Source organism: Alnus glutinosa, chromosome 3, assembly GCF_958979055.1.
Source record: "Alnus glutinosa chromosome 3, dhAlnGlut1.1, whole genome shotgun sequence".
Taxonomy (NCBI): domain Eukaryota; kingdom Viridiplantae; phylum Streptophyta; class Magnoliopsida; order Fagales; family Betulaceae; genus Alnus; species Alnus glutinosa.
The window spans coordinates 32,254,987-32,280,368 of record NC_084888.1 but is presented as its reverse complement, the minus strand read 5'-3'; the positions used below and the strand labels follow the sequence as shown (position 1 = coordinate 32,280,368).

The window sequence follows — 25,382 nt, the reverse complement described above, 5'->3', positions numbered from 1 at the left end:
AAATTACTTGTTGAAAACGGTCTCTTGTCCTTAGCCGTTTGATGAAAACTGTCACAATCAATCGAGATAAGTTGACCTACTGTAAAATTATAGTTTTACCCGATGTTGAGAGTTGCTTTTTTGGGAATCCAATTAATACTTTTAACTCTCGTATATGGCATTTAAGCTTAAAACTCTTTTTTAATAGATAAAATTAAACACGTAAAATAATTAATTAAAATGATGAGTAAATAATGAAATTGAGGTTCGATTTCATCACTTCTAACTTTGATATCATGTTAAATTAACCTTTTTTTTTAAAAAAAAAAAGCTTAAACTTATACAAACAAGTAAATTTAATAATTTAACACTCATTCCAAGTCACATCGGGCAATTGGTTAGTATGTGACCATGCACTCCTACCCAACAGTGCATAACGGTAGCCAGAACATGACTATAAGTTTCGGCAAGCTATCGAATGGACGATCGCCCAGTGTGTGATCAAAAAGACCTTTGGCCTCTTGAAAGGCACCAATAAGTCCGACGATCCAACTTGGGCGTTTGAAGTCAGGCATATTGTCATGAATGCCCTTGCAAAACCAATAGTTGAGTCCGTGAGTGAGGATGAGGAGGACAAGGCGTCCTGCTAAGGCCCAACACGAGAAGGCCAGGAGCTCCCCCTCCCCTATTGAATGCAGCCAATTCTTGACAACTAGAGAGGCCCATGTTCGTTCCAATGCATAGAAAAAGAGGACACAATCGGTGAAACGACAAAAAAAATAAAAAATAAATAAAAGGTTGTATTTGAAAGACATGGATATGACCCAAAGCTCTGTCGGCAAATCATGACATGCATTGTATGGCTTAGCACAATAAATGAATAGAGTAATGATTCACCATCATTCAAAATATTACTTTTTACTATTTTATCCATATAGAACGGTGATTTTTCACTTAAAAATAAATAAAAAACATTAGAACAAGGTGATGAGAAATTACCTTACCACATAAACAAGGCAGTAAAAAATTGTATCTTTAAATGGTGTTGAATCGATACTCAAATAGAAAATAGAAAATCTGACACGAATTCAATATACAACAAGTGAATGGTTAAACATGGAAACGTCCTTCAAGGGTGGCCAAGCCCCTTCCCCGACGCAAGGTCATGGAATGGTGTAATCACCCCAAATGGCAGAGGGAAGACCAGCCCTCACACAAATGATGGGCTTGTTTGGCAAAGACATATACAGAACAGAGTAGTGGGTTGTTAATTTTGAAATTAGTAAAAAATAATGATGGAATATAAAATAAAAAGAATTTGTATAAAAAAGTGAAAAGAAATTTATATTGTAATAAATTTTTTTATTTGAATAGTAATAAAAAATTATTGATGTGATATAAAAAGTGATAATGTTTTAATATTGATTGGTGATAGAAAATATAAAAAAGTGAAGAAAAAAAAAATAAAATTATATAAACAGTAACAACACTATGGTGTTCTGATCCTTAACCCATCAAACAAGCCCGATAACACGTTATTGGTCTTACAAAGCTTTTTATACACGTGGCAAAAAAGTTGTTAGCTTTTCAGATGGCTGATGGACGAATGGTCAAATTGATGAACTTATAAAACACAAGTACCAATTTTGTCGCTTTTTTTAAAACTCAAGCAGCTTTATCAAAGAAGTAAACCACAAGTTGCAATTATATATATGTATTTAACCCTAAACAAAATTCAATGTCAATAAACACGGCTCAAGCTGACCTTTTCTAAGTACTAAAATTTATTCATCAACAGAACAAGAATTTAGCAATTGATGATAATCCTTACTCATCCTTCATCTTTGCGATTACGCCACTGAATTTCTTTATCTTTTAAAAAGCCTAGGACGCCAAGTAAAGCAAAAAGGATCCATCCACCTGATGGTTTATCTCCGCCACCACCGCCGCCTCCGCCACTACCACCGTCATGATAGGGTGGGAAACCAGATCCACCATCATAGAGTTTTGGTGACTTCTCCTTGCCTGAAATTTTATTTAACAACTATATGTCATTTGAAATTATCTCATAAAATTTAAAGAGGAAAATTAGAATTTTAAAATAAAATAAAGCTGTATTTGTCCCAATAACTCCAAGTAAATTCTTAAACAAACAGAGATATCAAAAACCAATAAAAGAGGATTCTACAAAATAAGGAGAAATATGGCTCTAATTCATTTGTAGCAAACATCTATCCCAAGGGCACGAGCAAAAATTCAAACCACGATATATCCAAGAAAAACAGAGGTCTATTAGCTGCATCATTCTCGCAATCAATTGGTGGAAAAATTTAACCATCCAAACCAATTTACTTGAGACACATTAGTAGATTATTCCTTCAATGATAATCTCCTCATTAATTAGAAAATTTTCCTGTATAATAAAAGGCTCCTTATTGGGCATATCGTCTGTCTATGACATAGGTCTTAATAACTATCTTCGTTAAATTTCCATAAAACATATCCAATGCAGAGCTGACTTAATCATGCAATATAAACACAATTCAACAAATGCCACAAAATAAAACTTCAAAACCATGCACGCACGCACATACATATATATATTGATGGATAGAGTACGTGAGATTCTAGAATACACTTTGTGGAGCGAAAAGTACAACCATCAGAACAACATCTCACAAATAATAAACTTAGAAATGGAAAAGGAGACAAGACTAGGAGTCGAAGTGGATGGCAATCGAAAGTACAATTGAAATACAAATAAGTATTGCTATATGAGGCCTCCCTACAAAGCTAATCTCACGCACGAGAGAAGGGCACATTTAGTGGTCTGGCTAGGACAGCAATGCATTGACTAAACTGTATATTTGGCAAGTAAATAATATTGAGAAATAGCAATTACCAGGAATCCTAGTAATTGTTGGAGCCTTCCGTGTAACAGTTTGGGTTTGGCCTGCAGTAGCAGCAGCGTTTCTTGCATTCTGCAGATAGAAGAATGAGAGAACAAGACATTAGAGACTCACGTACCAATTGCTAGACAATATGCTGTAGCAGTAATACTAAAATAACAGAATTCCTATGCATCAGAGTTTAGCTCCTAAATCAGATGGCCAATTGACTAATGTCTTCACCAACTCTTTCTTCGAATGCTAAAACTAATCAATCTCAACCAACTTAGTACATTAAAATTAGAAAATAAACATCCAGATAGAATCTGATAAAGCTCTGAACTTGGGCTTGCCACAGCAAATTTTAGTTATACAGCTATAAGAGGCAATTAATCACCTAATGCAAAAGGTTATATTCTAACCAATAGCATAAGAAAAATGTATGAAATCTCATAAATAGAAGTAACATGCAATCAAAACTTACTTGCAAAAAACACTTTCTTTAGACATTGTGACAGAAGACTAATCTACAAGATTTACAGTCGAAGATATGAATAAAAGAATCACATCTTTAAGTATGAAGAAAAGAAACACATATAAAGGTAACATGCAGAAACAAACATACCGAAGCAGCTTGACAAATAACAGAAGTAGACTGCATTTGAGTGGAACACGTGCTGGGCCTTCTTCTATCAATATGTGAGAATGGCTTGGAAAGCCTGATTCCAGATTTAGCAATTTGAAGACGTGCCCTGCTATAATCTGAAGGTTGAAACCGCATGCAGGCCCCACCTAGATTAGATCTTGTTAGCTTACTTCGCTCCATGGACTGACCATTTGTTTTAACTGTATTACAAAAAAAAAAAAAAAAAAAAAAGCCCCGTCAAGTAGCATTATCAAAATCAAAATCTGCACTGACAATGCGCTTTCCATGTATAGAAGTTGTTAAGCAACTTCATTAGTGTCAAAATCTAAATAATCTCTTCAACCAAACTGCATCATGTCTCTCAAGTTTTACACCTCTTCAGAGAACTTCAAGTGAGCTAAAACCAATGTTTTGTCTTCCTTAGTAGAACATATTTTTGGACCACCAATCAGCGATAAGTCTTATAAATATACCTCACACCCATAACCAAGCCATGGTATGTCCAATATACAGGCACTTCACACATCTTGGGTGTGTCAATTCATTTGCCCATCACCACATTAATTAAAAAAATCTAAAATCATATTTCATGTTCATTTCTAGTGACCGCTAAGAAATTCTATTTTGTAGTGATGGGAATCAAATTAAGGACATATAATCTTATTCATCACTGCTAAACTCAAAGTAGTGATCAATAGCCATATACCTGGTGCTAATAGAGGTAATGTGGCAAGGTTCCTAGCCATCATGATCGACATTTTTATGGAAATTGACCTACAAGATAAGCTGTTTGCATTAAACAATAATATATATATAATGAGAAGAATAAATTAAATTTTTAAACTAAAGAGTAACATGATGCGTTTAAAGCAGTCCAATAAATTCAAAAGCCAAGGAAAAATTAGAAGAAAAAAAAAATGATAATAAACAGAGATATTCGTTGCACATCTGATTACACTGTATTTATCTAGAAATCTGACGTATTTCCCTCTCAAAAAGCAAAGAAAATTGAGTGAATCTTTTTATCTCGTATTTTCTTTAGTGATGAGATAAGATATCCAAAGTTCCAATTCCTATTTTCTCAAAAATCGAACGCACCGCCTTATAATTCAATCACAAAACCGAAAAGCCAAACAGGTCGCGCCACAGGAATTGCAACAAATGCTAACATCTAATGAATTAACGCATAAAGTACCAATCAAATCTTTCACCGAATTTCCGCAACATTATCATTCTCATTTCTCACCTTTATATTAAAATGCACGAACAACGCATAAATTCACGTATACATGTACATATAAATACATACACACTCATACATATCTATGTATATTTGCCTTTACATGGGAGACAGACATACACAGAGAGAGAGAGAGAGAGAGAGAGAGAGAGAGAGAGAGAGAGAGAGAGCACCTGCTAGTGGTGGTGATCGCTGGGTGGAAGAGAAATAGGGTTTCTCGGACGCTCTGGAATGCGAAAATATCGATTTTTTTTTTGTTATTTTTGGAGAGGCAGAGGGTCGGTGAGCCGAAGAAAGGAAATAGACGCAATGTGGAAAGACCGACTTAAAAAAAATTGGATTTCCGGATTTGTCCTTGATGCTCTCTTTTATTATTTGTCTTTTTTTATTTGAGGTCACCGGTGGCAAGTGACAGAGTCATTGGCAACATTGACAAGGAAGGAGCCCAACTGCTGCAATTCCAAAACAGAAGAGAGAAGACGAGCAGGTATTATCTGCTATGGTACGCCAGCACCGCCCAGCGCACTTTAGCTCAGCCATCAATTCCGGCCCGGAGCACCAATTCGTTCGCAATTCCAATGTGCAAAACGAAGAAGAGCACAGACGCGATCGAACCCAAGAGAGCGGATTCCAAACCCCGCAAGTCCTTTAATTCCTCGTTCTCTTCGATCCCAGACCTGCCCGCCAACAATTCCACTAGCACCACCAACTTCCCCAACACCGGTTCCAGCGACAATATCAAGAACTACTCCTCCAAGTCCTCGGTCTCAAGCCGAGCGTCTCTGTCTAGCCTCAAGGACTCGCTTCCTGAAAACCCTCACGTCTACGAGCTCTCCGAAATCCGCGCCGCCACCAACAACTTCAAGGCCAATAAATTCTCCTCCTCGTCCTCCTCCCGATGGCGCTGCTCCCTTCGGAGCAAGGAGGTCATCGTCTTCCAGCGGAAGCTCCGCCGTCCAATGGAATTGCCAGAGCTGCAGGACCGGGTGTTAATGATCGGCCGGAGCCACCACAGCAGCTTGGTCAAGCTCCTCGGCGCGTCGATCTCCGGGAATTACATTTACCTCGTGTACGAATTTGTCGACGGCGCGAACCTCGCGGAGTGCCTCCGGAACCCAAAAAACCCTAGCTTCACAGTCCTCTCCACCTGGCTCTCGCGCATGCAGGTCGCCACGGACCTCGCGCACGGCCTCGAGTACATCCAACATTGCACGGGGCTGAGCTCAGGCTTCGTCCACAACCACATCAAGAGCTCCAGCGTCATCGTCACGGGCGAGTCTCTAAACGCGAAGATCTGCCACTTCGGCACCGCGGAGCTGTGCGGAGAAATTTCCGAAAGCCAGAGCTCCGATTCAGCAAAATTGAAAAGATCGAACAGTCGAGGAATGAAGGTCGAGGGGACGAGAGGGTACATGGCGCCGGAGTTTCAGTCCACTGGCATCGCCTCGCAGAAGAGCGATGTGTACGCGTTTGGTGTGGTGGTATTGGAGCTCTTGTCGGGAGAGGAGGCGCTCAAGTATAGCTTTGAGGAGGAGGGTGGTGGGTATAGGAGGGTGAGCGTGATTGACACGGCTCGTGAGGTGATGGTGGATGGCGGTGGTGATGGGGTGGTGAGGAGGTGGGTGGATAGGAGGCTGAGGGACTCGTACCCGGTGGAGGTGGCGGAGAGGATGGTGCGGTTGGGGCTGGACTGCGTGGAGGAGGATCCGGATAAGCGGCCCGATATGGGTCGGGTCGCGCTTTTGGTTTCCAAGTTGTATATGGAATCTCAGCAATGGGCGGAGCGGATCGGCATCCCCACGGACTTCTCGGTTTCGATGGCCCCTCGATGACGTCCGTTGATTGTCACAGACTGGTAGAATTAATTTTTTGTTTTGATTTTTTTTGAAATATTATTTTATAGGTTTTAGAGTTTTTTGTTAATTCTTTTTAAATACACTTTAAGGATGTTGACAGAAGCTTACGAATGTTGTATATAATAACACTAAACGAGAACTGTTTTTGAGGCGTACATTTGTTATTTTTTTTGGTGCTCTTTTTATTTTGTTATTTCGGTTGTGATTTCTAAAAATTGTTTTTGAAAACAGTTCTTAGAGAATACAAGCAAAGAAATATTTTTTTAATACTTCTATTTTTTCAAAACCTTGAAATAATAGAAAAACTATTTAAAAATTTAATAATTTGATTTTCCCAGAGCATATACTATTTTTTTTTTAAAAAAATATATATATATATTCTTTTGTAACGTTACAGGAAAACTATCAAGAGCAATACAAATTTTTTTTTTTTTTTAAAAAGAACTTGTAATGATATTAAACTATCTAGTATTTCTCTTTATAATTTCCACTAGACAAGAAGAATAGGAGTCAACCCATATCTTGTTTAACTGCTTTGAGCAAGCAAGTTTCACAAGTTGATGAGCAGCTACATTCCTTCCTCTCGGTACATAACTAATATCCTAAGATATAAAAGGCTTCAAGATTTCCCTAGCATCGAAAATGAGACTTCCAAAAGGACAGCTGCCTCCGTTATCCAATTGCATTGCCCTCCAACGAAATTGATGTGAACCCCGTGAAACAAGCAAATTCAGCAGCAGATCGAGCGCCAAAAGCTTCTGCCACTGTTGGGTCCAGTAAGTACTTCTGCGAATAACACATGGCCGCTGTTACCCGAATCAGGTGATCACAGGCAAGGAGACCCACTCCCATCAAATTGTGATGCACCTTTATCCGGCCGTGCGAAGGTGACGAGCAATACATCTCGATTGCCAAGATTAGATATTGAGTGTCTAATGATAAATTTACGGCCTCAGTTTGTAATGGTTTTAAAAAATCTTCAAAATTGAAAACACAATTTTCTCAAAATTATTAACAAATAATTCAAAAGATAAAATACTTTTTAAAACTTTAAATACTTTCAACAATTTGCACATTTTTTTATAGGAATATTTTAAGAAACTAATTAATTTTTTAATTGTAGAGGCTAACTTATTAATTTAAAAAATATAGGAAAAAAAATTAGAGAGAGTTGGTCCAATGTTGAATGTGAAGACTATTTTTCAAAACCTTAATATCACCTCAAACCTTTATTTTCAGAACAAAAACAAAAACACGTTTGAATGTGAAGACTACCATTAAAGCACCCAAGCCATGCATTTGCCCAATTTGACTAGTTTGAATGAACCAAATTTTCTTTGCGAAGTTAGAACCACAAATTGGATTAGAATTTTTTCAAATTATTTGTTCGAATTTGAAAAAGATTCAGACAGATAATGTGATAGACCATTTATAAAATTCACCTGGCAAAATAAAAATTAGGTTGTCTAACCACTTATCCGGTTATGTGAGTTTTATAAGTGATATCTCACTATCACCTACTTAAATTCTTCAAAATTTTAGTAAATAATTATATACGATTCTGATCCGATTCCCCCCACAAATCCCAATAATTTGTTGGATAAATGATAAGTCGAGAATTCCTAACATGCACAATCTTTCGACCAGTCTGGTATAGATCTATGTGTTGACTGACTGTCTTGGGGAAAATTTGGAAGGATGACAAATTAAGGAACAATAATTGAATTCAGACTTGACCAAAGAATGATTGATTGTTGAAGTCAAAGAGAAATTTATTCCATTCCAACCAATGAAGATATGAGATGGAAGGTCGTTCATAGAGTTTTTTGAGATTTTTTTTTTTTAAAAAAAAAAAAAAAAAAACACAAGAAGAGTAATAAGAATTTATTGATACGATATAAAGTAGAAAAAAAAAAATTAAAATTTTGCGAGGAAAAGTGAAGAAAAGTTGTTAAATAGTAATTAGAGTGAAATAAAAAGTGAAAAAAAACAATTGTTAACAAGTAATTGATGTAATAGAAAAAATAAAATGTTTTGAAATTAATTTTTCCTTTTTTTTTGGAAAAAAAAAAAAAAAAAAAAAGTTTTTGCCAAACAAGCCATGAGTGTTTGGGAAACGACCGGCATGATGTACCTATTGATTTGAGTATGACATTTACAACAATGAACACCAAAAAAAGCACTCAACGAATTCACGTTCTTAGGCATATGCTATTTTCTTTGATGTGACAGTAAAAAAATTATTGAATTTTAAATTAATCATCATTAAATGGTGAACTTGGGACTATCACATTCCGTATCCGACGTTCACGGCGACCAACTCTATCAATGCTGACCCGATGATAATAATTTATTTTTTTGCGGTTTCACTCATCTATCAATATTTAATAACTTAATATTATGCTCATATATAATACCAACAAATTTTAATACAGCCTATAGATCATCTCTTATTCTCTTGCATGACTCGACTACAAAAATTGCAATTCATTTAATTTCAAAATTAATGAATTGAGCCCGATCTCATATTAAATATGAAGATGGACCCTAGTACTAAATTATACAAATATGATGTAAAATTTATGATTGAAACGATTCGTAAGAGCATTCCCAACGGCTTCTCTAAAGAGAATCTGTTACTTAAATTTTTTCTTAAAATTTAAGAAAGTTAGAAAAAGTAACTCACAGCACCTTCCTAAAATTTTCTGTTGCAGAGAAAAAACAATAAACAAGAAAAATCGAGTTCTGTTAAGGAAAAACAAAATCTGAAGACAAAGGAAGAGAGAGAGAGAGAGTCGAAGGAAAGAGAGTGAAGGTGAGAAGACTCCCATCTCTCAAAACTCACATCTCCCTCTTCGTTTCTGCTCTCAGAATCTTTCAAACACTCATGGCTAGCCCCACATCCAGGGTCGGCTCGATATATTGTGGAGCCTAAGGCGACAATTTTAGATGGGGCCTTTTTTATATTTAATTTATATATATATATTTAGTAATTATTTTCTTGCTTTTAAGATTTAACATTTTATTGCTAGTAATAATTTTTTTTTTGTTTGTAGAATTTTTTTAGATTCAATTATTATTTTTTTATTCTTCTATGTTTAAAGCTTTTCATAAGTCATAACTAATCATATTTTTAGCATACATTTATAACTAAAAAATATTATAAATAAAAATGTGACATAAAAGAATAATAAAATAGAACCTGATTTATCAAAGATGCTTCGCTCTGTAATAAAATCATGTAACAATTTTAACCTGTATAAGACATTTTTTTTTTTAATAATTAGTAACTAATTTATACAGACAAAATAATAAACCGGCATCCTTTCATAATTTCATATGCCTAATATTAGTTTATTAATAAAAGTTTTTGTTGAAAAAAATAATAATACTATTTTATAAGTAGAGTAACTCCTTTCCCTTATTGTTTTTTTCTTAAAAAAAAAAAAAGAAAAAAAAAAAAGAGGTTACTTTTTCGCATGGAAAAATGACCGAAAAAGAAAAAGTAAAAACAAAGAAAAGATGTGGCTATATGAAACAGCCACACCTTTTCACCTTTTCATCTCTTGTCAAAGATGTGGACCGTGTGGCTGTTTCACTTTTCATACCTTTGTTTTTATGTTCATAAAATTATTAAATGACTATTTAAATGGTTGGCTTGAATTAGTGAAGATGACAAAATTTCCAACTGAAAAGATGACATCCTATTTCTTAAAGAGCTGCATTAATCTCCAGTAGAGTAAATTTTGTTGCATTAAAAGGAAAAATTCTCAAGAAACTGTGACAATAAGCAATACATCACCAGATCAGAAATCGAAATATATATTCAGAATGTATTCCAAAAAGAAATAACAAGCACACAAGCCAACTGACAGAAAATTAACAAATAAACAAACGTAAAACCAATTATATAAACTATAAACTCCCTTTCAAGAAAAAAAAAAAAAAGTTGTTAATTAAAATGAAAAACAGAGGCAAAGATAGAAAAGCAGAACACCCACTCTGCTTATACTTGCTTGTGTTTCAACCAAAAAAAAAAATTGCACCCAGATGGGCATAATCTTTAGCAAATAAACACCCAAGAACTTAAACTATCCTTTGCGTCCTTTTATCCGTTCTTTCTTCCCCGAACTTTCTCAGGAACCAAACGGTCTAATACAACAAAGCAGTGAAGAAAACGAAATATCAACAAACCTGAAAGAGTGAAAAACAGCACGAGCAATCGAATGAGAGAGCAGCATGCCATTACTAATCCTATCTTGGGGTTCTTCAGTCAACCAAGAGCCTCTTCAGACGCAAGGACGCAAAACTTACCTATCTCCTCTCACGACGGTAAACCAATATGAACAAATTCGGTGCATTTTTGTATTCCTTTTCTAAAACCAGGCCAATATTTTTCATACTCAGCTCTCTTTTTCACAAAATTCTCTATGACATACTATCAAACAGATAACAGGCCTCTTTGATCTCTTTGTATCAACCATTTAATATACCATCATTTATTCGCAATGAAACTAAAATTCATACGCAACTTTTCTGTTATTTTCCATCACATTTCCTCAGCAAAGCAAATAAGCATCGAAGTAGTACCCAGAATAAAAATTATATGCTTGTTGGTAAATAGATCAAAAATAAGCCAAAAAAGAAATGGACTAATCTTAAAAAAGAAAACATTTATCACAAAAACTTACATAAGATGCAAACGAACAGAGAGGGGTTGAAACTCCTTTCACCTTCTTCTTCTTCTTCTTCTTCTTCTCAGACTCTTGGCTCTCTCTCTCCCTCTCTCTCTGGTGCGACGGGAAGCAGGGGCGGGGAAGGGGATGGGTAATACGGCTAAAAACTAGGTTCACTCTCTGCGACCAACATGATTTTGACAAAACTCAGCTGATTTTGACGATTTCCTCACGAGTCTTGGATGAAAACAGAGAAGAGAGACCATAATGCGAGAGAGAGAGAGACAGAGAGAAGACCTTGAGAGATAGAGAGAAGATGAGGGAAGGAGCAGACCTTGAGAGACAGAGAGACGCAGAGACGAGAGAAGAGAGGGAAAAGGAAAAAAAAAAAAAAAAAAAGAGAAAGAAAAAGAAGCAACTTGGCGCCGAAAATAATCAATAAAAAAAAAGATAGATGGGTGAACAGTATAACGCTACAGATAGCGTTGTACTGTTCACCAATGCAGCCTCAATCTATCCTAGCGTGCAGATGGGTAATCCAATGGAGCATCATTTTTTGAGTCTTGTTAGCTATTATAGATTCACAGTGGGTTATACATAACCCACTGTGAATGCTCTTAGAGCCAGAGTGGAGTGGTCCGAGTGGAGAAGAGATAGCGGACCACTGTGTGCAAGAGATTGACGAATGGAGCGTAGGAGAGAGGCTGGAGGTTAGAGTTGGCTGGTGGTCGAGCGGGCAAGCTTGTAGCAGTGTCCTGCACCTCCTAGGCTCCTACTTCTTGGCTGCCGGAGGAAATTGCAGCACATTTTAGAGAGTGATTTTGGTAATTTACTGAGAGAGATTGTTTTGTATTTTTTTTTCAAAACAAAGAAAGTGTTATTTGCTTCTTCTATTGATTTTTCTGTGCGGGAGTTATAGAGTCTCAAATGGAGAGATTGCTCTTTTTTTTACGAACCTTTTGTGTTCCTAGGCATCTGACAGTTGGTTTTTCTATGTGAGGGTTCTTTAATCTATCAAAGGAACTGTATTTATTTTTCTTTGGCAAAATCTTGTGTTCCTGGGCCTTACGGTTGACTTATCCATGAGATTTAGAGTTAATGCATTTTTTTTTTTCCCTTTCTTTAGTAAAATCGTTGTTCACTATAATTGGGCCTTTTTAAAAAGAAAAACAAATCTGTCTTAATTTTTTCATATCTATATCTATAGAGCAATACTATTTTTGGGGGCCTTTTTCCAATGGGGGCCTTAGTCGCCTAATGGAAGAGCCGGCCCTGCCCACGCCTCTTCTTCGCCTGAGTCTCAAGGCTTGCGGTAGCAGTGCTGGTCATTTTCTGGTGATTGGTTTTATTCTCGTCAGTGGAGAAGGTAGTGAAAGAACCCAAAAATTAGAAACCTTACTCAGTATTAGAAACCCAGAAATTAGAGCATGAAGAGTAAATTTAGGTAATGGGGCTTGCTTGATGCTGTATTTTCTGTTTCTAGCGATTCTGGTAAATACATGGTTGCCTGGTTCCAGTACTCCAAGAAATCTGTGCATTTGTGTCTTCAAGGAGTGGCTTTGGCATATGGGGTTTTTGGGATTTGGACAAAGTTTCAGGAGGACGATGGATCTTGGCTAATTTCTTTTAGTCTGCATTCTTGGATGGGTTTGATCTGTGTCTCCCTCTTTGGAGCTCAGGATTTCTTCTTCCACCATTCGAGAGACGGAGACAACGAGAGAGAAGAAAAGAAATTAATAAAAAGACAAACGAAAAAAATTAAAAATAATATTTTAATGTTACAAAAAATAATAGTTTTTTTTTAGAAAAAAAGAAGCTGGTCTTCTTTCCTATATATATTTAAGAAAAATGATTAAAAAACAGGTAGAAATGCACTAAGAAAATGATGCCCAAGAAACAATAGACTAGATTGTAACACCCTCTTCCTCTTTCATCGGGTAATTATTAATGCCTAGGATAATGCTTACCTTATCCTGGTCGATATTTTTAGAAGAAATCAAAATATCTTTGAATAAATGGTCAATGTCATAACGTACAGAAGCAAAAATCATCATGGACTTTTCATCGGACGATCAGTGTCATGTTTAGTTTTTTTCTCTTTTGATTCATATTTTCCAACTTTGCTCATCAAAATAATCATCAGACACGGAAAAAGATGTGGTGAATGACGTAATAGGCTTCGACAACTAATGACGTATCGAATAATCCTTGTACCACGCGCAGTCTGCACGTTATAAAGTAGGAAGCGGATCTAATATTCTTCCTTTTTTTTTTTTTTAGAAAATATTTTTTAAAGGTGGTCTGCACCCCCAAGTGGTTGATCACCCTGTAATCATTCTATTCCTTAGAGATATATTATTTGCATAATAATATTAACGTATTCAATATTTTTTAAAAAAATTAAAAATTAAAAATGTTAGAAATATTAACATTGTTGTGCAGCTAACATATATCTATTTATTAAGGCAGTCAACCACTTAAGGGGTTAGCAACCACTCCACTCTTTGAAGGTGGTTAGCCGCCTCTCACCTTTTGAGGGTGGTGTTTGGTCATTCAATGGGTAGATGTCACACTACCCCTAAAGTTTCGGGGTGGCTAGTAATCACCTTCAAAGGTTGGGGGAACAGTTTGTCCACCCCAATCATACTTGGGGTAGGCAAATTTTAAAGGGTGGTCTGACCACCCATTACCTTCTTTTGATTTTTTTGATTTTATTTTATTATTAACGTGGCTCAATTTAAGTTGTTCATTTATAACAAATTGTTTGGATTAGAAGAATTGCCTTGCATTTCAAATAAACTGTAGGGTATCTCTATCCATAGGAAGCTATAGTTGTAGACCGTATTTTAAAGAGTAATGCTACTGACCATGTTAGATTTAGTAGCCCTTAGATCAACCATTCTTAAACAAAAGTATATATTCAATGACTACTAAACTTTACCATATTAGTTTTGTAAAATATTTACAATTTGAGAGCCCCTTCTATACGGGCCAACCATAAAAACCCTATTTACAGCCTCTAATAAAACTTTGACATATCAGCTACACATACCAAATAGAATAGGAATAAAAGCAGCCAATCCCACTACCACTATTTCACCATCTCCGTCCTCCCACTACCACAGTCCGACAGCTCGTCAAATCTCGCCGACCATGACTTTAGCCGGCAGATCTCGCTTCAACTAGGACGGCCACGTGGTGGGGTGGTTTCCGACCAGACCAACCAAACCCAAAGTCGCTGGCAACGCATCGAAACACCCACACATAGAAACTCAGCCAACATAGGGGCACCAAATCCAAAACCACACAACCAAAACCACCAATTCAATAATCAAAACATCCGATCAGCCATAAATCACTAAATCATAGGAATCCAAAAAATCCATTGGAAAAACAATGAGATTGGTCATGAGATGAATCGCCGAAAATCACACCCTCAGCTTTGTCGGCGTTGACCCACCAACGATCGGCCGGAAATCGGGCTTGAGATCCACTAGAGGTCGCCTTTTGTTCAGCCGAAGATGACCCATAGAGGATCGGGTCCTCTATTTTCTCAGTTGGTTAGTCTCTCTCTCTCGGTTTACCGACCTTTTCTTGGTGTTTTCCTCCCCTCCGGCGATGACCCACTGGTTTGTGGGTTGGTTCATGAATCACCCAAGACCCACTAAAACTGCCTACCCTCAGAAAACCAATATTTGTAACTTTGGTAGTATTAGTAGCTTCCTCCATGGGAGATTAAGAGAAGAACAAATATGAGTTGGGAAAAGATATGGCGTTTTCATGTTTATTCTATTTTTATTGTATTTTTTGGTTTTTGACGACTAGTCTACTTATAATTAATTGATGTAAAATGAAGAATTTACCGTTCATCCTTATTAAAAGCATTCTCTTACAATTTACTAAATATTTGTGTAATATGTAATATTACTCTATCGGTAATGATTCTCTCCCCAAGACATTAGCAAACTTGTAGATTAATTTGGCTAGAATTAAACCACCGATGTTCATGTATGACATTAATTCATCGATATTGGTAGGAATTTGACTGTTTGAAATACTACCAACATTTATCATATTTGTTTGTATCTCTAAATATTATAATCCAAAACAGAGGCTTTAATACTGTCTCCCATTTTGAAACCAGCTTCCTCCGTAAAACTCTCACGCGCCACTGTTATTATGGATATTTTACAACAGATCTTTAGTCTATATTGGGGCTCTTTCTCGGAGATCGAGCTCCTTCCGAAGAGTCCTTTTGGTCAATTTAGATTTCTCAAATCCAAATAGTAAACACGAGCTTCAACGTCTAATCCGGTTCACCACCTTATAAGGAGATTCATCATCTGATGTAAATATACATACCTCTTAGTCTCTCAGAAGCTGATCAAGAACTAAATTTTATAGGTTCTCTTGTTAGCACTCACAATTTACACCATGAGCGAATACCTGTTTCGTTGACGACATTCTTCCGCAAACTGCCGTTACCTATCCATTAGTTTTTTTTTCTTACTAAGAGAGGCTAATGTGAGAAGGTAAGTGGGCTCCACCCCTATTCGAGCACAGAAGAGCTGCAATAATAACATTTACATTTTGTTAGTCAAATGTTATTTTATCTAGTCGAGATGTAAATTTGAGTGAAAATGCGCACAGTTTCATCTGGTTAGCTATTTTAACCAAAAACTTAGGGAGTTGTAGCTCATCATATATATATATATATATATATATATATATACACATGGCACATGATTTTAAAATATAGGTGCTTTATAAAATAAAGAATATTTACATAAAATAGTAAAAGTAAGTAATTAAAATACAAAAGGAGATGTATATGTTTTAAAAAAGCAAATAGCTAAAAAAAAGGGTTAAATACATATTTGCCCCATGTGCTTTACGACCTTTATTTTTTGCCCCCTCAATTTCACTTTTTATCAATTTTGGTACCTGTGGTATATGAAAAGACGGAAATGGTACCTCCGTCTGATTTCCAGTCCAAAACTAACGTCCACCCATGGCATTTTCTGTCATGTTGTTTGGATATTATTGGAAACGATGTGTAAAGAATTGGGTTCTAGGCTTCAAATTTTTAGGTACCCAATGACGTGGGTGGACGTTAGTTTTGGACATGAAATCAGAAAGAGGTACCATTTCCGTCTTTTCATATACCACAGGTACCAAATTTGATAAAAAATGAAACTGAAGGGACAAAAAATAAAGGTCGTAAAGCACCGGGGGCAAATATGTATTTAACCCAAAAAAGAATAAAGAAATAGGTAAAGTGTAGAGAAAATTTACCAAGCAGAATGGGATCGCAGGAAAAGGATAAATTGTGCCCGGCTGGTAAAAAACACAGGCTTGGCTTGAAATATATAAATCCCAAAAATTAAGGGGCACACTGTAATTTTCTCTATATCTAAGACACAAGTGGTATTTTCGGATTTTATCTGCGTCTCTAACCTGCGAACTTGGGCTGTGACCGACCATGGCGGCGAGGATGTTGCCGAAACGACTACTCTCACTCCTCGTCCGTAACCAGACTCAGCCTCAGACCGGTTTCCTTAAAGGTGCGTCTCACTGTCTCTACCCCTCATGCAAAAACCCAAGAAATTATACTCGCTATGATTGATGTGTTTGGAACCATGATGTTCTTTTATCTTGGTCTTTGGGGATTATGGGTCTTGGTGAGTTGAAGACTCGTATGCTATGTTGGATTTCCAAGAAAACTGAGGAAATTGAAACGTGTATACTAAAATTTTGAAGGCTTTGCACTTTCTTTATTGAGTTGGAATGTTGCGAACATGTAGCTAAGTTGTCGGTTGTGTTTGGTTCTGCTCAGAAGTGTTATCAGTGCCAATATTCTACCTAATTTTAACTTTTGAGTAGAATGGAACTGAAGATTGAATGTAAAACTAGTCTTCAAGTTTGCATTTTTCCTAGGTATTCATAAACTCCTATTCTTGTTTTCTGAGGCATGTATTGATAATTTCCTTAATGAGCAGACTCGAAGGGTATTTTCTTACCTGAAATGGAAGCGGGACTATCCTGCGGTTTTTGATCATTGTTGGCATTTTCTAGGTTTATTGGCAATATCTTTTTCATTTCAATGTTTTGTCTTTAGCATTTGCTAGGTTGTAAGATCCATTTTTCATTGATGGATTAGGCCAACTAGGAGAATCAGACATAGCACATCTTATTTGAATTTTGGAGAGCAAACTATGGAATATTAGCTTATTATTCTTTTGACATTATTAATCTATGTGAATGCTCTGAAGATTGGATGACATGCTTTCACATTTTTTAAAAAATTTTTAAATTTAGATATGCTATGGTCATGGATCTTGAAGTTCTGAGGTAATAAATAGTGATGTTCTTGAGGGGGTTGATTGGACCCTTTTAGCAGTTATTTGACTGCTTACCATAATCAGTCTAGCAGCAATTACCAATCAATTGTGATGGTCAAGAAAGACATATCCTTGTATTAATGTCAAGGATATGCTTGAATATGTTCTGATCGTCGTTTGTATTGCAATTAGAACTAATCTTTGATTTCTCTGTTTATAGCCTTAAATCTGAGATGCTGCTCTGAACTTGGAGTGGATGGATGAAGTATTGATGTTAGTATTAGGTTTTGTGTTACCGTCATACTAAGAAACATATTACTTGATATCAATTATAGTAGCCACGTGTTGTCCTATGGTCATGTAGTAAGTTCATAATACTTGGTGACTACCGCATTAAGGAAGCATTTTACTTAAAATTAGTAAATATAGAGTGGTGACTGATAAAGTCTATTGAGCCTTACTCTTCCACAAAATGCACCTTAAAGGAAGAGGTTTGCTCAAGACTTATAAAGCTCACAACCCAAGTATACCTTGGCAATGCGGGACTCTTAACACGCCCCCTCACGTGTGGCACTATTGTCCAAACACGTGTACAACGGGAGGGAAGACTCAATATTGTCCAAGGCCCTGAAGCTCTGATACTATGATAAAGTCCATTGGGCCTTACTCTTCCACAAAAGGTACCTTAAGGGAAGAGGTTTGTTCAAGGTTTATAAAGCCCACAATTCAAGTATACCTTAGTAATGTGAGACTCTTAATAGTGACGACGATGTTGAGACCTAGGAGGTATAGAAGTTAAAGTGGAAATGAGCACTTCAAGAATGTTGAAAGTTTTTTTTATTGATATGTATATTAGCTCTCTGCACAAGACTTTGTTCTGACTTTACTGGTTGAGCCAAGTTTCCTTTTGTCATTCATATGTTTCACATGGATGTCTTCCTCTGGTTACATATTTTCCTGCTTGAATGTTGATCATTTTTGCTTGGTATCTTAGTCATGTGTGCATGTGTGTGCTTATTGGTGGCAGAACCTTTTTGGCAATTTCTTCCTTATGCAAATGCACCCTTGAGCAGATCCGAATTTTGTAAAAGAGCGATTCAGACGCAAACAAATCCTACCAGCCATGCTAATGAGGATTTGGAAAATCATGAAGCTGGCACTTTGAAGCCTGATTGCAACGCAGCTAATGTTCCCTCCAATACAAACAGTAATGACAGCTCATCTGTGAAGTATTCTGCTATTTCCAACCTGAAAGCATCCTTAAGGCATGATCTTGCCATGATCTTTACTTGCAAGGTCTGTGAAACAAGATCTGTCAAAACAGTGTGTCGGGAATCATATGAGAAAGGGGTGGTGGTGGCACGGTGTGGCGGATGTAATAATCTACACCTGATTGCAGATCGTCTCGGATGGTTTGGAGAACCAGGAAGTGTTGAAGAATACCTGGCTGCTCGTGGCGAAGAAGTGAAGAAAGGTTCTGTTGATACCCTGAATCTGACGCTTGAAGATTTAGCTGGTAGCAAATGTTGAAATATTTATGTAGCAACATTTCAGATGAGGTTGATGAGTTATGTATTACTATTATCTGTGAACCTTATTCTTATTTTGTTTTGTTAAAAGGGTTTTTTTTTTCTTTAATCAAGTGACATATTCATGCATTCCAAAGCACTTAAAAATGCTCTATGCGCAGCATTTTCCACTTGGGTACCTATTGCAAATGTTGAACAGAGATGGAAAATGTCAACTTGAGGATTACACTTAATGCCACACTAATTGCTTTCTTGAAATCTACTTGAGAAGTCTTGAAGATACTGCAAATAAGAACCCTACAAGTTTGCAGCAATTGCCAATAGATATCTTTTCCAAGTAAACCTTATTGCTAATTACCTTGATGGTACTCTTGTGTTAGCGCGAAAGGCCTCTACATATGATTACATGATAATTAGTGTTAAATCACTACTTATTTTAAAATGTTAAATTGATATGAAATAATTAACTTAATAATTTAATTAATATTCTTACACTTCTTACTACCACGTGGGAATTTAAATATTTTAAAAATGACAGGAAACGTTTCATTCGATAGGCCACATTGCTTAAAGTGATTAGACAAAAACGTGTTGATTAGATTGCACGTGGAAAAAGCTACGGAGCTTGAGAGGGCAGCCTAATGCATTAAACGACTGTCGTACAAGGGAGAGTTGTCCACAGCGATGGTCGTATACCGGCTTATAGCATACACAATGAACATGAAGTTGGCAACGGGTTAATGGGTCGGACATGGGTATGTGAGCTCCATGGAGTAAAATTTGTAGCTAGTGTTCTCTTTACTAGTATAAATCAATCAATCCATCCCAAAGGGGCAAAGGCATTTTTCTCTACCAGAAACTAATGGCGAGTCGTTGTGTTGCTTCCACTTTTTCACCTCCTCTTCACGGCTTAGCCGCCAGAATTTCCATGGCAACGGTGGGTTTGGTCTCTTGCTCACCCAAGAGCCTCAAGCCACTCTCTATCTCCAAAAGTTTCAGTTCCATCTCTCTTTCCGCCACAAGAAAATCTCTCACAAAATCACTCCAGGGTAATCTTTTTCAATGCTAGTTCTTTTAACTTATTTGATTTATTTCATCGGTTTTGTTTTGGTTTTTAAATCTTTGTAAAATACTAACATATATGAGTGTATACTAATACCAAGATTGAAACTTTCTCTGAGATTTTAACTGGGTATGAGTTTTCCAGGGGTTTGATTATGAAATTTGACAGTTTTGATGGGCACCCAATTGTCTGTTTTCAACCACAACTATGTTTGGTTGTGATTAGTGGATTGTTTAAGCACAAAGCAGATGGAGAAAGAAATGTGGAAACTAATGGTTAATGGGAAAAGAGAGAATAAAATATAGAATGGAAGATTGTTATGAACTGCAAACTTTTCTTTTGTTTGCTATGCAGTATGCTCGTTGAGGTTTTGGTGTGTTTTTTTATTTTCGTCCGCGAGACCACAACGGTCTCATTTATGCTAAAATAACGTTTTGATGGAATGCGAGTCAGGGAACAACTTTTTCCATGGGTTTGGGGTTTGTTCTTCGATCTCTTTCTGCTCTTAACGCTCAGTCTTTTGTTGAGAAAATATAGGAGAAGGGGGGAAAAAACTGAATTTTTTGAATTGGGGGAGGGGTGGTAGCCTGTTTCGATTTTTTTTTTCCTCTTAACACTCAGTCCGTTATTGAGACAATATATGGAAAGGCAGAAAAACTGAGTTTTGAATATAAAATTTCATTTTTTTCAAACAATTTTCATTGAGATGGGCACAATATATTATTGATTCAGATATAATTAGAGAAACATAGCATTCAAACTGATCACCTCTTCTTTTTCTCTTAAACCTGAATGAAAGTTGTTGGCTACTCTACCTGGATTAATCACTGGCATATGAAGTTTACACCATGATTTAAGTTCATGGTTCTGTACAAACAGACTTATCAAAAAAAAAAAAAAAAAGGTTCTGTACAAACAGAAAGAAGTCATACTTTTGGTTTCTGTATAAAGATGAAATGAAGGAAATGAAATGTTCTGCTTTCCTTGCTGGAAGTCCAACCGTTATTATTGTTTAGAAGGCAATAAATGTGATGGGTCAAGTTTTGCTTCATCTTATGAGCCTCAGGAGTTTGAAAGGATAATGTTTTGAAGAGAAAATAATTTGATGCTATTTGTGCAACTTTGGAGGACATAAGTTGTGTGTCTTGAATATTTAATGTATACAACTTTTTGGCAGTGAGATCGGTGGCTGCTGCTGCAGAAGGTGTTTCTGTGTTTGATGACATGGTTTCTGGGACTGAGCGGAAGTATTACATGCTAGGTGGAAAGGGAGGTGTAGGGAAGACGAGTTGTGCTGCCTCACTTGCAGTTAAATTTGCTAATAATGGGCATCCCACTCTAGTGGTTTCCACTGATCCGGCACATTCCTTGAGTGATTCTTTTGCGCAGGTTTAAAAGATTTTTTTTTGCTTGTTCTGCATTGAAATATCTGCCAACCAAGTAGCACTGAACTAATTGTATCGAGTGTGCGTTTGTCTGTTATTTATCCCAGGATTTGACTGGAGGGACTCTGGTACCAGTTGAAGGACCTGATTCTCCATTGTTTGCTCTTGAGGTATATAAAAAGCTTCCTGTGTGATTACTCTTTTCTCTCTCTTGTGATTCACGTTTGTTGGTGTTTGTGTTGATGATTTTGTGGTCTCCTATGCTTAGTAAGTTAAATTCATTAGTTTTATGACAGATAAACCCTGAGAAGGCTAGAGAAGAATTCCGCACTGCAACTCAGAAAAATGGTGGAACTGGAGTAAAAGATCTCATGGATGGTATGGGCCTCGGACTGCTTGCAGAACAGGTAAAGCTTTTTCTACAATTCTTGACATTGCAACTTGAACTAACAGTTATCTTCCCCTGGTAAAAGTAACATAACAATGCACCATGGATGTTCTCAAATCAATGGTTGAGCCTGTATAACAGTCATAAACAACTTCAGAATTGCATTTATCCAGTATTGAACTGATTGGTTGTTCCAAGTTTTTTTAATTTTTTTAACTGCCTAAGTGGTTGGTTGCACGCACATGCACTACTGGAGTTGCTCACTTACGGTGCAAAATTAGATTGGGTTTAGAGCCGCATAGAAGCCAGAAAAGTCCTTTTCTTCTCCCTCACCTCTTTTTTTTTTTTTTTTTTCTCCTTCAGAAATTTCCTCCTAGCAATTTAGGATCTATCTGTCCGTAAAATTAATATTAGAAAAGAAGGAAAGACAAAAAGAAAGAAAGCGGAAAAAAGTGGAAATCTGAGAATGTACTGACCGAACCCTAGTTTCTTTGATTGATGAAGTTAGGAGAGTTAAAACTAGGAGAGCTGCTGGACACACCTCCTCCTGGTTTGGATGAAGCTATTGCAATATCCAAGGTATGTATTATGTGCTGCTCTTATTTTGCAGATTACGTCTTTTTGGTTCCCTGCTTCCTTACTAACTACAATCCTTTTGTCAGGTGATCCAATTTCTTGAATTACAAGAGTATAGCATGTTTACTCGTATAGTATTTGATACTGCACCCACGGTGAGCACACAATGAAATGGTATTATGTTACTAAAGTCTTTAGATTATCCATTGAACTTGATGAGCTGTTTTTGGCAGGGTCACACTTTGCGGCTTTTGTCTTTGCCAGACTTCTTGGATGCATCCATAGGAAAAATATTGAAGGTGGGGATGTGAATGGAGAGTAAGAAAACGTACAGAAATGTTTTTGTCCCCCCTTAGAAATTAATGCATGATACAACTATAAAGTCTAATTATCACTAACAGAAAGAAATGCAAATTTTCTGCAGTGTCTTAATTCTTTCAGCAGAATAGATTGTGTATACAATGTCTTTGTACATAATTCTATTACTTTCATAGTCGGATTTTGACCCATCATTAAAAGTTTTATATTCAACTTGACTATATTGCTTGACAAAGGATTGTTTCAGGCTCTCCTTGTCATGGCAAAGCAACAAAACAACTCGTTTTCAGCTTTTATAGCTTTTGATTACTTATTTTAAAAGAATATGAGGACTTTACAGTTAAAATGCTGATCCCTAGGTATTGTTTTCTTTTGCTTTTCAAAGGTCTGACCATAACTGTGTAGATACTCACTTATGTTCTGTATTTGCTTGCATCACTTGATTGTGCCATATTGGATTGGATTAGACTGCCAGTAAAATCATGGCTATTCTTATCTAAAAGTGAGCATCCTTACGAAGTCATAAGTATATTTTGAAACCACTTCTCTAAACTACTCGGTGCAGTGCTTCTAGTGGTGTTCTCCATTTCCATTAACATTGTTCTTACACTCACATTGGCTGTTGCAGCTTAAACAGAAAATAGCATCAGCCACCTCAGCCATCAAATCTGTTTTTGGGCAAGAACAAACACAGCAGGATGCTGTAAGCCTGATATCACTTGGAATTGGTGTTGTGCTCTCTTTTGATATAGATTTCCAAAATATTCTGATGTTGCCTTTTGATACAGGGTGACAAGTTAGAGCGACTGCGGGAGAGGATGGTAAAAGTGCGTGAGCTTTTTCGTGATGCAGATTCAACAGAGTTTGTTATAGTAACAATCCCCACGGTAAAAACATTTGGAAGTATTTTTATACCAATTGTTTGTTTGTCCTCTAAATGGTATATTAGCGCTTTGCTGTACTTCCATTTACTTTGAGTTTACCTTAAATGAGAGCAATGTTGGTTGATAATTGATATGGCTATAGGATAGTTGATTAGCTTGTTATGATTGACCATGGGTGGCAAAAAATAGTTTGGGCTACATGCCTCTTATCTTAATTATTCACATTTTTTGTATTTTTACCAGGTGATGGCGGTTAGTGAGTCGTCTAGGTTGCGTGCCTCCTTGAAGAAGGAAAATGTTCCTGTGAAGAGGCTTATTGTTAATCAGATTCTTCCTCCTTCTGCCTCAGACTGCAAGTTTTGTGCCATGAAAAGAAAGGTATCAATCAGTATACTCTCTTATTGGCAGATCATATGCTTTCAGTTGCACCATGAGCATAACTCTTATTCATTGAGTTCAGTGACCTGTTGAATGAACAATCTAAACTGTGAACATTTGTCATTAACACAAGAAGAAACATATTTTCTTTCTATATTTAGCTATATCTTCTGGTGGGAGCGGAAAGGAAAAGTATGTAAATGTTTTTTTTTTTTTTTTTCCAAATATTTCAGGATTGGAAAAGTATATAAATGTTTTTTTTTTCAAATATTTCAGGATCAGATGCGCTCTCTTGATATGATTCGGAGTGATCCAGAACTCTCCAGCTTGACACTGGTACAGGCACCACTAGTTGATGTGGAGATCAGAGGTGTTCCAGCTCTTAAATTTTTGGGAGATATTGTTTGGAAATGACCATCTGCACAATGATTAGGTAACCTTTCCTCTAATCTTTTGTTAGCCTTCATTTAAGATCCAACTTAATCTTTAGAAATTGGGAGAACCACATTTCAGTGAACTTCTTTTTCCCCCTACAGTGAAACTGAAGAATTGCTACATGGCCAGCTGCAATGACAATGCACGTTTGATCACTCATGATTGTGTGCCTTGGCAAGTTCATGTAGTGAGGACTCAACTTATACAAAAGCTGTCAGTTTACAAGAAATCTAGAGTTAGAGATGCCAGAAAACTGGGTTGTACCCCCCCACCCAGAGTATAAATTTGGATGGGGTCTCACCATTCTTGCCCCAAAAATCTTTTGAGACGTGTATAGAACGGGTTTCTTTTCCTATTTAGCCTTGGATATACTTTTTCTTTCTCTTTTTTCAATCAATTTGCATGTATTTGTGTGGGCAAATGAGGCTAATAACTAGTAAGGCTTGCACGTATCCACACACACACAAAAAAAAAAGGTGAAGTCGATTACATTATTAATATTAGTACTTCATGATTTTGAAATTGTCATGAAAGTAGTTTCTATTTCTGCTTAAACCATCTTAATTATAGTCATCCTGAGAAAGAGGTAATACATGCTGAGCAAATGGCTGAAAGCTCCCGATCAACATCAATTGGTAATTGAAGTGTGATTATTTTTTTGCACATCAAATGCTTGTTAAAATGCATCATAGAATTAGAGTTATAAGCTTTAATTATTCTTCAAAGGCTTGAACATATACTTTGTCCTGGTTCTTGTGAGGGATTACAATCTCATTATTACGTAAAAAGCAAAGAAAATA

The 25,382-nt window shown here is 36.5% G+C and overlaps 4 protein-coding genes across 6 annotated transcripts; 3 read left to right on the top strand and 1 right to left on the bottom strand.

Annotated features, from left to right (window-relative positions):
* Positions 1 to 401: 401 nt before the first annotated feature.
* Positions 402 to 5,161, bottom strand: LOC133864637 (protein YELLOW LEAF 1, choloroplastic-like). 3 transcript variants are annotated; one of them, XM_062301026.1, is made up of 6 exons: positions 4,927 to 5,161; positions 4,220 to 4,287; positions 3,493 to 3,713; positions 2,882 to 2,960; positions 1,811 to 2,004; positions 402 to 691 (listed from the first exon to the last, which is right to left on the bottom strand). In XM_062301026.1, exons 2-5 carry the CDS (start codon positions 4,269 to 4,271, stop codon positions 1,811 to 1,813), a joined length of 546 nt encoding a protein of 181 aa, XP_062157010.1. In that variant the 5' UTR covers positions 4,272 to 4,287; positions 4,927 to 5,161; the 3' UTR covers positions 402 to 691. The 3 variants fall into 3 exon arrangements, with proteins under 3 accessions (XP_062157010.1, XP_062157008.1, XP_062157011.1); XM_062301024.1 differs by lacking the exon at positions 402 to 691 and having other exon boundaries at positions 1,654 to 2,004; XM_062301027.1 differs by lacking the exon at positions 402 to 691 and having other exon boundaries at positions 1,654 to 2,004; positions 3,493 to 3,659.
* LOC133864636 (lysM domain receptor-like kinase 3) lies at positions 5,158 to 6,764 on the top strand. Its single transcript, XM_062301023.1, has one exon. It carries the CDS (start codon positions 5,332 to 5,334, stop codon positions 6,583 to 6,585), a length of 1,254 nt encoding a protein of 417 aa, XP_062157007.1. The 5' UTR covers positions 5,158 to 5,331; the 3' UTR covers positions 6,586 to 6,764.
* A 9,926-nt stretch (positions 6,765 to 16,690) lies between these two features.
* On the top strand, positions 16,691 to 19,284 carry LOC133863936 (uncharacterized). Its single transcript, XM_062300098.1, has 2 exons — positions 16,691 to 16,849; positions 18,654 to 19,284. Exons 1-2 carry the CDS (start codon positions 16,768 to 16,770, stop codon positions 19,154 to 19,156), a joined length of 585 nt encoding a protein of 194 aa, XP_062156082.1. The 5' UTR covers positions 16,691 to 16,767; the 3' UTR covers positions 19,157 to 19,284.
* A 692-nt stretch (positions 19,285 to 19,976) lies between these two features.
* On the top strand, positions 19,977 to 24,999 carry LOC133864966 (ATPase GET3B). Its single transcript, XM_062301417.1, has 12 exons — positions 19,977 to 20,204; positions 21,396 to 21,607; positions 21,711 to 21,773; positions 21,900 to 22,010; positions 22,496 to 22,570; positions 22,654 to 22,722; positions 22,801 to 22,866; positions 23,514 to 23,588; positions 23,674 to 23,772; positions 24,013 to 24,147; positions 24,424 to 24,580; positions 24,684 to 24,999. The coding sequence occupies exons 1-11, from the start codon at positions 20,018 to 20,020 to the stop codon at positions 24,559 to 24,561; spliced, it is 1,230 nt and encodes a 409-aa protein (XP_062157401.1). The 5' UTR covers positions 19,977 to 20,017; the 3' UTR covers positions 24,562 to 24,580; positions 24,684 to 24,999.
* Positions 25,000 to 25,382: the final 383 nt, after the last annotated feature.

What these genes read in the sequence shown, in the direction of transcription:
- LOC133864637 (XM_062301026.1), bottom strand. Translation starts at nt 4,271, where the DNA reads ATGTCGATCATGATGGCTAGGAACCTTGCCACATTACCTCTATTAGCA. An exon ending in TTATTTGTCAAGCTGCTTCG is followed by an intron (nt 2,961 to 3,492) that starts GTATGTTTGTTT and finishes TTCTATCTGCAG; the next exon opens with AATGCAAGAAACGCTGCTGC. An exon ending in AACAATTACTAGGATTCCTG is followed by an intron (nt 2,005 to 2,881) that starts GTAATTGCTATT and finishes ATAAAATTTCAG; the next exon opens with GCAAGGAGAAGTCACCAAAA.
- LOC133864636 (XM_062301023.1), top strand. Translation starts at nt 5,332, where the DNA reads ATGTGCAAAACGAAGAAGAGCACAGACGCGATCGAACCCAAGAGAGCG.
- LOC133863936 (XM_062300098.1), top strand. Translation starts at nt 16,768, where the DNA reads ATGGCGGCGAGGATGTTGCCGAAACGACTACTCTCACTCCTCGTCCGT. An exon ending in TCAGACCGGTTTCCTTAAAG is followed by an intron (nt 16,850 to 18,653) that starts GTGCGTCTCACT and finishes TATTGGTGGCAG; the next exon opens with AACCTTTTTGGCAATTTCTT.
- LOC133864966 (XM_062301417.1), top strand. Translation starts at nt 20,018, where the DNA reads ATGGCGAGTCGTTGTGTTGCTTCCACTTTTTCACCTCCTCTTCACGGC. An exon ending in AACAAACACAGCAGGATGCT is followed by an intron (nt 23,589 to 23,673) that starts GTAAGCCTGATA and finishes CTTTTGATACAG; the next exon opens with GGTGACAAGTTAGAGCGACT. An exon ending in TTTGTGCCATGAAAAGAAAG is followed by an intron (nt 24,148 to 24,423) that starts GTATCAATCAGT and finishes CAAATATTTCAG; the next exon opens with GATCAGATGCGCTCTCTTGA.